Raw genomic sequence first — 12,333 nt, forward strand, 5'->3', positions numbered from 1 at the left:
CTTTTTTTTTCAACTCACCCGCACAAAAAATACTATTTGTAACAGGGGTTGAAAGACACTTTGCCATGTTGTCTTATGAGTGATCCAACCATGCTGGCAAGTTAAGTTTGTTAAAACTAATGGCTATAGCAAACTAATTCAAGTCACAAGACACAGATTTTCTTCCTGTTTCGTAGGTATTTATTTAGTCTGTGGCCATGGAGCATATATTGAAGCGAGTAGCCCTTTGGCTCTGAAAATGGGCAGGCAGGAGTCCTCTTGCAAAGTTGTCGTTCATGTTTGTATACTTGCCAGGGAGGGAGGTTAGTTTAGTTTTAATTAGAGCAACTCTGCAACCTGGGTTCCTTAGGACGGCTCCAATTTTTTATGTCCTTCTAATATTTGGTTTTAAAAATATAGTGCAACTGAGACATTTAGTTAAACACTTAGAAATTCCCCTCTAAAAATAAGCATGTAAGACATCTGGTTACCAAGTGGTTGCTTTGGAATTTTTATTAATGATCAAGCGATCTTCGTGTTGATTGAGAATTCAGAAGACGGCTCTGGTATCTGACAAACGTCAGAAATTCCTTGACTGCCAAGGCCTTCTCGTGGGAGGTAAAACTACTCTCAGTGTGCCAAGTACAAAGAGCGGAAAATCCCAGGATGTGCAGAGTCCCATTGTCACGGCTCACCAAGCACAATGAACTGTTACTGAGAGGTCGATTGGCTTCTGTGGGCAACATCTTTGGAACCCTGAGAAATTCCTTAACGGTTGGGAAAACTGGTTTCCATTCAATGCCACCTGCAGGAGGAACCAAGCCAGAGCAGCAGCCCTAAAATACTGAAAAGTGGGGATAAACCAAAAAGACAGTGATAATATTCCTTCTTTTTTTCCATTTCATTCATATTTCCCATGCAGCTGCTGCCTTCCTTTGAGATTGGTGCTTGGACAGAAGAGGACGTGGTAAGCAGCTTCTTTTAATGCCTCATTTAACCTGGGCAGGTAGTTCATAAATTTGTCCACAAGTTAAAAATACAGGGAGAGGGATTTGGGCCTTAGGAAAGTGTTAAGTAGGAGAAGTTGACAAATTCCATGTCTTTCTATTTTTAATGCAGTAATGATTTAAAATAAGGCCTCGAGCAAAGCAAGTATCTCTTCAAATCTTACAAGAGGATTCCACCTCCCTATTTGCTCTGAAAGGTATTCCAGAATACAGTAATGAATACCAGTTAAAGGGGGGATCCAGGATACTAAATGAATATACTTGGGAAAAAATTGATCTTAAGTTTTCCCAAAAGACCAGGGATGGACTTGAGCCATGGTGGGGAAAGAACTGGTAAAGGCAGTGCCTTAGCCCTGTTCATTTTACCATGTTTACTCTGACCTTCCCAAGAAGGAATAGACCCGAGCTCCCAGACATTCTCTGAAGCGGGAGCCGGAGAAGCCCCATGTTTGGGGGAGGATGTGAACAGACTAGTTAAGTCCAAAGGAAATCCCACACCCTACAGTCTGGGTAGAGACCCTGAGGAACAATCCTGCTTAGCTTGTTATATCTCTGTATCTGTTTCCTTAAGTGAAAAATAGGTCCAAGAATCCTTGGTCAGAGACCTCAGGGGTTTATGCTTGTCCAGGTCCATTTTATAAGTTCAAGGTTTCATTAAATGAAAAAGGAAAAAAAAAGCTTGTATGCCAGCCTCAGCAGGCCCACACCCCAGGAAACAGACTAGGTACCCCAAAGTCAAACTCATTATTAGAAACTCTTGGGAAGGGCTCTGGAAGGTTTACCAGACTCAACTGGTTTCTGGGCCAGGTTACATCCTCCCAGCCCTTGGTCTTCTGGTGAAGTAATACTGCTTTCAGATAAGCTAATCTCTGTGGCTTCTGCAGGGGAAGTACGCTGGCACCAGTTGCCTCTATTTCCCATTCCCTGAGTCCTGGTGATTCTAACTTTCCTGCCAGCCCTGCTTAACAAGGACAGAGGACTTAGGCTCGCCTCTTCACAGGCCTGGATATAATCCCTTTATCCCCAGCTGCAAAGTTGGCCCTTCTCATTTGAGAAGAAATGTTTTAAAAGGCACTGAGCTCTAACAGCTATTTTTAGTCTTTGCTCTGAGGTTGAGTGGTTTTCAAACCATTTAAATAAAATTCCAGGGTCAAGGGCTCCCTAGAGAAGTGGTGGGCCTGGGTGTGACCCCCCCCATTCTGTCTCCCTTCACCTGGATAGTGTGAGAGGCTACGGTAAACACACGCCAAGGGAACTTCAAGGACTGAGGTTGCTGGGTCCAACCTCATTCTGTGTAGGAAGCTCCACACTTTAACTTGTCTTGGGCCACAAAGCTACTTCATGACCAGGCCTAGAACAGAGGACGCATTTTATCCATCTTTCTGTCCACTGCCGTGTGGTCCCTCTTACTCATACAATTCCTGGGTAAACCAGTGCCCTTCAACAACCCAGCGGACCACTGGCACATGAATGGAAAAAGCATTACAAGTAAGAATCTTCTTGAAAGGCTTTTTAAATATCTTTCAAATAAGGAGGAAAACCAATGGTCCTTCAAGGGTCCAAGACCCCCGAAGGGAGGATGTCTCCAATTTGAAACCTTGAAGTTTTAAAACAGTAAAGAGAAAGTCTTCTGTTTTCCCTTTGTGGTTGAGCAAGAATTAAAGGTACTTTAATCCATTGAAAAACTATGTGTTTTACTGTTAAGTCTGGCCACTGACCATGAATGAATCTTCAAAACCATATATGTCCTCTCTTCCACAGTATTTTTGGGTTCAGCAGCTCGTCAGAAAAGGCAAGTGGAATAACTTACCTTCTTAATTCATGGAGTTAACTTTGCTTGGGATGTGACTGAGTCTAATTTTATTCTGTCTTCTAATCACTCCCTTCAGGTGACACTTCAGAGGAGATAAGCATGTATGCGAACTTGTTTAAGGAAAACAACATTACAGGAAAGCGACTGCTGCTTCTCGAGGAAGAAGACTTGAAAGACATGGGCATCGTCTCCAAGGGGCATATCATCCATTTAAAGGTACCTCAGAAAGGGAGAACATTCAGTCAGCAAACCTTTATTGAGCTCCTACTGTGGAGCAGGTCGTGTGTCATGTTAGAGGCTGAGCTGGTGGTCACAGTGTGGAAATACTTCATACCAGCTGATCATTAGCTGCCGCCCCCATGGGACCCCTACTCCCTCTTCATAATCCCAGAACAAAGGGTTAATACCTGGTCCAGCAGAAGTCACATGGATACACCTGCATAGCACCCCCGTGCCCTCAGGAAGTCTCTAGTCTAGTGGAGAAGACAGTCATTAATCATGCAAAAATAGTAACATGGCAGCTGTAAGAAGTGCCACAAAGGAGAGCTGAGGTTGGGCTGAGGGAAGGCTCTGATGGAGCTGAGAGCTGAAGGGCCCGGAGGTGTAAGCGGGGGAGGGGTGTGGGGAGGGGGTGTTCTGGCGGGAGGGCTCTGCCTCTGGAGAGGCCTCAGTGTGGGAAGAAGCGTCGTGTGGCACTCGGGCCATGTGCGCCTGCAGAGCTGCCAGCCCACCTGGCAATAGCAGGAGGCAACTTGCTTTGAGGCCAGAGAGGCTGGATATCCATTAGGGACCCCTAACGATGCCAGAACGTGCCCGTGGACTGAGTGAAGCCTGAGCCACCATGGCACCTAAAACCATGGGAACGTGTGTTCAGTCTGCAATCTGCCGAATTTTACCCAGAACAGACACCACCTTATGTGTATTCTTATCCCTCATTTTCTCAGGAAATCCTAACATTTCCCCCCAGCACTTCAGTCTTGAAAGCTTTCTTTTCTCTTTTTCTTAATAAATCTATTTATTTATTTATTTGGCTGCGTTGGGTCTTCGTTGCTGTGCACGGGCTTTCTCTAGTTGCGGCGAGCAGGGGCTACTCTTCCTTGCGGTGCGCGGGCTTCTCATTGCAGTGGCTTCTCTTGTTGTGTAGCACGGGCTCTAGGCACGCAGGCTTCAGTAGTTGTGGCACATGGGTTCAGTCGTTGTGGCGCACGGGCTTAGTTGCTCCATGGCATGTGGGATCCTCCCGGACCAGGGCTCGAACCCGTGTCCCCTGCATTGGCAGGAGGATTCTTAACCACTGCGCCACCAGGGAAGTCCCTTGAACACTTTCAAAGGTAAACCTCTGTTTTTGTTGTTGTTGCTTTTTTGTAGTTTAGCAACCAGTTCTGTTTTTTTGTCTCTTTGTTTTGTTTTGCTTTTTAGTTACTCAAACCAAATAACACTTGCTGGCATCTGTGTGCACCTTGTTATTAATCAGAGGTCTGTTTCAAGAGAGACCTTACAATGAAATCTAGTTTACTCCCCAAACCTCCTCAACCCCAGTGTGGGTAGATAGAAGGGTGAGCACAGGTTAGAAAGAAGACAAATAGAATAAAGAAGGAAATGTAGGGACTTCGCTGGTGGGTCCAGTGGGTAAGACTCTGCGCTCCCCATGCAGGGGGCCCGGGGTTCGATCCCTGGTCGGGGAACTAGATCCCGCATGCATGCCACCAACTATGAGTCCGCAGGCCGCAACTAAGACCCGGCATGGCGAAAATAAATAGATAAATAAAATAAATATTTTTTTTTAAAAAAAGGGAAGGAAATGTAGAAAAAGCAACTTCTTATCCAAATCCACATCTTGACAAAGGCTCTACCAACTTGCCAACAACTTTCCCCTTTGCCTCAGTTGGAGCTACTGATACCAGGCTTTTTCAGGGAAATCCTCCCTGAGGTCCGAAGAGAACACATCCACTTCTGTCCTATGGGCCCTGGATCCACATAAGGAACATCCTTACAGCCCCTCAGCACCCTTTAGATGATGGCTTAGCCTTAACCTACCACCTGCTCCCTCTCACAAGATGGGCAGGAAACCTCATGCATAAACATACATCTTAAATGATGGTAAATAATTTAATCTCAACCTCCGGCTGTGGGCAAATCCGTCCTGAAAAGCAACGCTGGCTTAGATGGGCTACAGTAGGAAAAATTCTTTTCTCTGGTACAGAGAAGTTTCAGGGTTCAAAGAGAGAGATTTGGCAAATCTTGTCCCATTTAGCAGATGCCAGAAAGACGCTCCCAACTCCCCTTTCCCTGTCCTGCCTTTGAAATAGGACTCTCGTTCCTTAAGGGGGAGTCAGGAGGAAAAGCGGTGGCGAGCTCCTCAACAGCCTCGGTGATTTAAATATTCCCAGACCCAGCCCGGGACAGCCTAAGTGCCCCTCTGTGGTGGTTGGTATCATTAGAGCAAGCAATGTCCAAACTTACTGATTATTGTTCAACAAATCCAGTGGATGCCTACCGATCACAGCCCTGGGCCTGTGAAGAAACAAAGAATCCTGCCCTTAAGGAATTTACATCCCAGAAAAGAGAGAAAACATGTATATACAACTTCTCTTAATTCAGAGTCTCGGCATTTGGGAGCGGAGTGTCTGTCCTGAGCCCCAAAGGAGGGGCGTAGCCAGCATCTGCGGGGACCGGAGACTCCCTCCTGGAAGAGTCTGTGTGTGCACAGAAAGACAGTCAGTCCCTGGGGGGCTGGGTCTCAAAAGTCAGGCGTGCGGGCCCTCCACCTCTGCCAAAGCCAGGGCCCTATTACAGTGGCCACCCCAGGGGTGGGCAGGGGTGGGGGGCTCGGCCCACAGCTGACACTCTCTTAAACTCATATGGGCCCTGGGTACTTCTGACAAATAAGCTTACATGAGAGGGAGAGAGTAAGGGGAAAAGGTCATGGAAACGGACCTTACCATGGGAACTCTGGGAGCACCCTGCAAATACTCTCAGGGCAACGAGGATAAAGAATCCTTCAAGCTGGGCCATTCGGGATGGGACACTGCAAGGGGACCTCCAGACTGGAAGAGCCTGCCTGGTCCTTGTCACTGTTCTTCACACGCGCACACACACACCCATCCTGAGGGTGAGAAAGTGCCCTCCATTCTCTGCTGTCTCACTGAGGAAGGCAGGGCCTTGCTGTACACCTTCTCAACGAGTGAGTCTCAGCCTACAGATGGTAGATTATACAACTGCAAAGTGGACGGTCTGTCCACCTGCCCTTTGCTACTTGGTTGTTCCTTTCAGCCTGTCTTGGCTCTCTCCTCACCCGAGCCTGGAAGCCCTCTGTGGAGGAGCCTTGAAGAAGGAATAGAGCCTAACATCCAATAAGTGCTCATTATTGGATGATGTGTGAACAGCTTTCATTTCACTTTTTTAAAAATGCATCTAATTTTTCTCACATCGGTACTTCTTCACTCTCTATGTGATATGCTCAGTTCACAGAAAAGCTGGATTATACCTGATGAGTATAAACAAGAATCATAATTTAAATTGTCCTCCTTTCCTTTAAGAGTTCTTTGCCCTCCACTGGGGGAGGGAGCTTTGGACACAAACCCACAGAAAAGCCCTTTCAGTGCAATAAACCCTTTAGTGAGATTTCAGCCCTAATGAGAGCCTCTGGTGATATATTCATGTTCTTTGTCGTTTTTCCCACAATTACTCGGGGTGACAACTGCATTCTGTACACTAGAATATTAACTTGTCACTACTATACTCTACCGGTATTTGAAGAATGGTTTTATTTATTTTTTACCCTGAGATTAAACATCTTTAAAATATCTTCCTGTTCCATTAAATAATTATAAACTACCTATAATACTTTGAACAACCAGGTTTATTCTCAATAGATGTTGGATATTAACATCCCCAAGGTATTTTGTGAACTACGTAAATAAAGAATGCCTTTATATGTGCACAATAATTTTAATCCTTTCTTGGCATTATCGGATCATTAATAAAGTCACGTGGGTTTCTTGTGTTTTTTTTTTTTTTACAGTCAGCCATTGAGAAGTTAACCCACGATTACCTAAACTTGTTTCACTTCCCACCACTAATTAAGGTAAGGAAGGTTTTTTCTTACTGAGAATATGCTACTTTTATTGACATATGCACCAGCCATATCCACACCTAAATTTGCCAATGTCGGGAACCGTTGTTTGAAGTGAAATTTCATCATATCTGTCCAACAAAAGGCCCTTTGAGTGAAGCTGAGGATGTGCATAAATGGAGCAACCTTGTTCCCTGCAAGTTGAAATATTAACAATACGGTCATGATAAGAACAACACATGTCACCTTAGTGGCTAGGGCATATAAGTGCTAACATTGTAGGTGAGGACCTCTGGCCTCCCACCTGGCTCGGGAGACCTTTGTCCGACATGGAAGCCGCTGAAGGAGTGCACACGCTAAGCTCTGGATTACCACTTGCATTGAGGGGTAGGAGTTTTATTGTTTGAATAAGATATTAATATATTTAACATATTATTTTGAATATAGTCTAAAGGTATATGGCATAGTTTGTTATAAGATTAGTAGATACTTGCAAACAATATACAGAACTCTTCTCATTCACTAACAACTCTGGTTTTCCATCTCTAAGCCCACGAAGATTCATTTGTTCCTCTGCTTGGCCCTCTATCCACAGATGCTCTAGGAACTGCATAATTCTTCTTTGGGAATAGGGTGTAAATATCTTGAGTGTTGTGAAACTCTCAAGGTGAAGTCTCTGTGCATCTCCAGGGACGAAGTGCATTTCTAGGGTAAAATTGCACAACGCAAGATGCATTGTGAAAAATGTAAGATGGTGACATTCAGTTTGTAGTGCATGAGACAAATCATTTGGCAAAGTTCTCAAAGGCTTAATATGTCATTTCTCTTGCTTTTAGTAACTGGAATTTGTAGTGTAATCCAAAATAACCAAAAATTAAGCAATAGATTAGAATGGAAAAACTAATGCTGGGAAATCATCTCCTTTACATGAGAAGTAAAAGTAAAAACACTATGTAGTATAAACAGTGCTTAGTTTTCTGTTTCAGGACTCAGTAGGTGAACCTGAAGAAAATGAGGAAAAAATAGTGCACCTTGAACTTGTTTTTGGTTTTCACTTGAAACCAGGGACTGGCCTACAGGTAAATCATATTTTAAATCCTTTGGATAAATTTCAGTCTAATTTACTCTTTTTCTCTCCTGGAACTCTGTGGTTTTATATACCCCCTACCAGCTGGTAACATGATTCTGAGTAAATTTATAGACTTTATAAAATAGAATTTAATTGAAAGGCTGCCAGCTGCCTCTGTAAGCCAATCTAGGAATCTTTCTCATTCAGCTGAAGACCCCTGTGTGAGGCCACCCAAACCCTCAAGGAAACGCACTGCAAACCGTGGGGGGCAGTGGGGAGTGTTAAGGTCGGGGGCACGGACACTAGAGTAATTGTTTATGCTTCTTGGCGTCACAGCTTCCTGATTCCAGTTTCTTTGTTTTTTAAGGGGAATCACTTTTATAATATCGAGAGTAGAACAACAGCAAGAATGGAACTGTAGGCAAAATGGAAACCCAGATTATCAGCGCTAAATGGGGTGGCAGGACATTTGACCAAATCTCATTCAGTCAGGCTGCTACTTTATGTTATGTTTAGAATCTGGGCAAATTACGTGGGCTAGGTGTCATATGAATTGGAATCATAATAGGTTTGTGTTACTTTGGATTACTATGAATAGCCAGTAATAGTGATCACGTCTGTTAATTGACCACTCGTGTTCCAGGCATACAGGACTCAGGTGTAGGTGCTATTTTCCCCCATTTTACAAATAAGGAGACTACGGCTCTGAAAGGCCAAGTAACTTGTCCAAGGGTTACATGGCTAGCAAGTAGCAGAAGACGGATCTGACGCAGGCCTCTCTGACCCCAGAACCAAACTCTTAACTACTGCACTATTGGTACCTTTCCTTTGATGCTGCAAAGAGACCTTGTAAAAACAACTCCTCACAACGTGAGCCCGTTGCTCTGGGAGAGCTGGTGGGGCTCAGCTGGCCCACCGGCCCTCACTAATTAAACCATGCTTACCCCAGGTCATTCCTGGAAACCAGCACTTGGGAATGATTGGAAATAGTTGCAAGGGGTTAGTTTTACCAGGGTCTTCAAAAGATGCTCTTTCTGGACACTGGACAGAGTGTTTTACCTGCACCACTGCAGGTATATTGATGCTCTTGCTGAATGGAAATCTTAACCTCCCTTGTTTGGGCCACAGAACTTGGTTGAGTGAAAGCTGCTCTGACTCTAGGTGTCTGGTATAGGAACACTTTTCTTTTCCCTCTGTGAACAGGTCACTGTCTATTCATTCCTGTTGTTAGAAGCACCTGCCAGAAAGGGGAGAGTAAGTTCCTCTCCAACAATAAGCAAGGGCCCTTCCAATCCTGAGATTCTGTAGCTGTGGGCACCCCAGGTCCATCTGATGGTAAATAAATAGCACATTTTAATTTGCCTTCTTTGGTATGCTCCACTCTATGGCACTTTATTTATGAGTACTCTGTGTTTAAACATTTTTATGGCTTGGAGGGGGTAAAAGAAGAGGGAAGAATTTTCCTGAAAAAGACTTGTCAGGAGTAATCTCAACCAAGAAAATTATTTTCAATTAACAAAGAAATGACTTGTTAATGTGGAAAACTGAAATATATATATAGTTAGTAAAAATCAGAAGCTATAAATGATATTGGAGACCAAATATAGTGGTCTGGTTTTGACCATGATGGTATAGACTTCTTGAGTCATTGGTTATCCACAGGGCCTAAAGTCACTGCAACTTTTGACTATCTGCTAATCCTTGGTCACCCATGCAGAGTAATAATTTCATCCATTCACTCAGCAGAAATTTACTGAGGACATACTGTGTGTCTGGCTCAATGCTAGATGCTCAGAATGCAAAGTAAAAGAGTATAGTACTGCCTTGCAAGGAACCCATATTTTATGGGAAGAAATAGACAAGATCAATGAATGGTTTTAATACAGAATGATGCATTTTTTACAACATCATGCACATCATTCAATGAAAGCACAGTGGATGAGCACTGAAAGTGATGCAGAAAGGGGTCAGAAGAGGATCTTGATGTCTTCGTGGTAGAGGTGATACTTGAACGAAAATTTGAAAACCATCAGGAATTATTAGGTAGGGAGAAGACATTGAAGGCAAAAGGAACAGCATGTGCAAAAGCTCAGAAGCCAGGAAAACACAGGCACCTCTTCTTTGGACTGATTTCTATAGGACCTCACAACTCAACTCAAGCATCGCTGCCTCTGGGGCGACTTAACATGGAGCAGGTGGAATAGTGTGGGGAGAGTTAAGGCCAGAATGGTGGCTGGAGACCAGAAAAAGAACTGCTTTATGTGCTGAGCTAAGGACTTTGAAGCGTTTTAAGCAGGGAGTAGAGAGGATTCTATTTGCGTTTTAAAAAGATCTCTCAAAAGCACAGAGAAGGATGAATTGGAAAGGGCTCGGGAGAGAGTGATACAGTCCTGTGTGGGGCAGTGCAGACAGCCAGGTGAAAAGGGACAAGGAGCTGAGGCTGTGCAGTGCCATGGAAGTGCCCTGTGTCCAGGGACACTGAGACGGAACTGATCAGACCGAACTGATCAGACTGTGTCACTAGCTGGAGTTGGGGTGATAGGGAGGAACCAGGATGGCACCCAGTTTCTAGGGTGAGCAGCTGGATAGATGACATTATAATGCAATAGATCAAAAGTGAAATATACAATGCGGATGTAACTAACGCCAAGGTGCTAAAAGTATAAAGAAGTGACGGGAATGGGTGAGGTTAATCAGGAAAAGCTTTTTTTTCTTTTCTTTTAAAGTTTTAAAAAGTTTTTGGCCACGCCGCGCGGCTCTCAGGATCTTACTTCCCCGACCAGGGATTGAACCTGGGCCCTCAGCAGTGAAAGTGCGGAGTCCTGACCACCAGGGAATTCCCAGGAAAAGCTTTTTTGGAAGGGATGAGTTTTGAATATGGGCTCGAAGAGGCTCATGGTCGTTTGCAAATAATTTTCTGAATATAATGTTTTAAAACTTATGCTTAGAGAGTCCTTCTTTCTGAAGAGCTCAAGTTATTTCATACATGTCATCTCATTTATCCCCCTTGGCATTTCTGTGAGATGCATAAGGCACATGGTATTGTCATCCTTGATTAGAGAAAGTGTGTTACCAGCCTAGGGTAAGAGGACGGAGCTGAGACCAGAAATTACATCTTCATCATCACCTATATATTAAACATGTGCTAAGCTCTCATACCTGGCCCAAGATATTTAAGTCATCTGGAAACTTCCACAAAATAATCCTAGAGTAAATTATTGTCCAGGTCTAAACTACCCAATTATGTCAGACTATATCCTAACATTATGAAATATCTTCTCACAAATGTGCTTTAAATTGAAATTTAAATTCCCCACATGAAAACCTTGTTACCTTGACCCTTCAAGGTAGAACCCAAGAAAAAAGGTCATCCTCAAAATCCCAATTAACTGAGTTCCCATAAACCCATCTTCACAGAAAAGATGAAGCCTTTACCCCGTCTCCATGACTAGAATAAGTTACACGAGAACACTGGGGTTTTGGAAGTTCTCTCCAAACCTGAGTTTGTGTATCAGGGAGATTTGCTTGACCATTTCACCTTTTCTTTTACAATTAAAATGAAAGATATATTCTAATGGCAGCCATTGGGAATAATGTATGACAGTGACTTTATCATGCACATAGTAGCTGTGTTTTCCCATTGCCTCTGAAAAGGACCACCAGTTAGCTACCACTTAAAACTGGTTTGTTGTTTCAGTAACTGGCCTACTAAGAGGAAACAATGGAAATGTGACCTTATCCACAAACATACAAATATATGTAGAAAATAAAGCCTTTCCTTGTAAGAAAGACCTGTCAACCTTTATGGTCAGAGAATTCAGATTAAATTCTTTTTTTAGCCTCATTTTACAACTAGACGGATTATGGCACATAAGTGAGGTTGATTCACCAGACCCAGGAAAGCCTTTCACGTCTGGGAGCCTGTGTCTGCTCCAGTAGTCCAGAGCACCTGCGTGACCCCCTGCCCGTGATCTCAGTCTCTGCTGCCACCCCCAACCCCTCGGGATGACCAGGCCCTCACCAGACACCAGCACCGTATGGAATTCAAGAATTCATCCACAAATGAAACAAACATCCTTTTTCCTTTCCTTTTTTGAGACAACCTGGCAGGGGAAATAATTGGACGAAAGGGTTCCCTGAAAATTTAAATTAATAAGAAGTTGAGAATGAGTTTTACCCATTTACCTGACCCATTTCTAAAGAGTATAGTTAATTATTAATTTGAATAACAATGTACATTGAGGCAGCCTCCAAGTTGACAGTGGTATTGGCAGAAATTGGGTCTTTCTCAGCTCACGTTTCCTGGGCGAAGGGCTTGAAATGCTTATGATAATTATTATTATTTCATACCTCAGCCAGACATTGTGGCAAGCGCTTTGCAAACATTTTT

General features: G+C 43.7%; 1 protein-coding gene across 4 annotated transcripts in view; it reads left to right on the forward strand.

The window, feature by feature from the left end:
- Window positions 1-12,333, forward strand: part of MAP3K20 (mitogen-activated protein kinase kinase kinase 20) — a 166,575-nt gene that overhangs the window by 132,037 nt on the left and 22,205 nt on the right. For 3 of the 4 annotated variants that reach the window (XM_059928113.1, XM_059928115.1, XM_059928112.1), the window contains exons 12-16: window positions 902-946; window positions 2,748-2,778; window positions 2,876-3,015; window positions 6,824-6,886; window positions 7,861-7,953. In XM_059928113.1, coding sequence (XP_059784096.1) covers window positions 902-946; window positions 2,748-2,778; window positions 2,876-3,015; window positions 6,824-6,886; window positions 7,861-7,953 — 372 coding nt within the window. The remainder of the gene's footprint in view (window positions 1-901; window positions 947-2,747; window positions 2,779-2,875; window positions 3,016-6,823; window positions 6,887-7,860; window positions 7,954-12,333) is intronic. The other variant, XM_059928114.1, reaches the window with a different exon arrangement.

Source organism: Balaenoptera ricei, chromosome 7 (assembly GCF_028023285.1).
Source record: "Balaenoptera ricei isolate mBalRic1 chromosome 7, mBalRic1.hap2, whole genome shotgun sequence".
NCBI classification, from domain to species: Eukaryota; Metazoa; Chordata; class Mammalia; order Artiodactyla; family Balaenopteridae; genus Balaenoptera; species Balaenoptera ricei.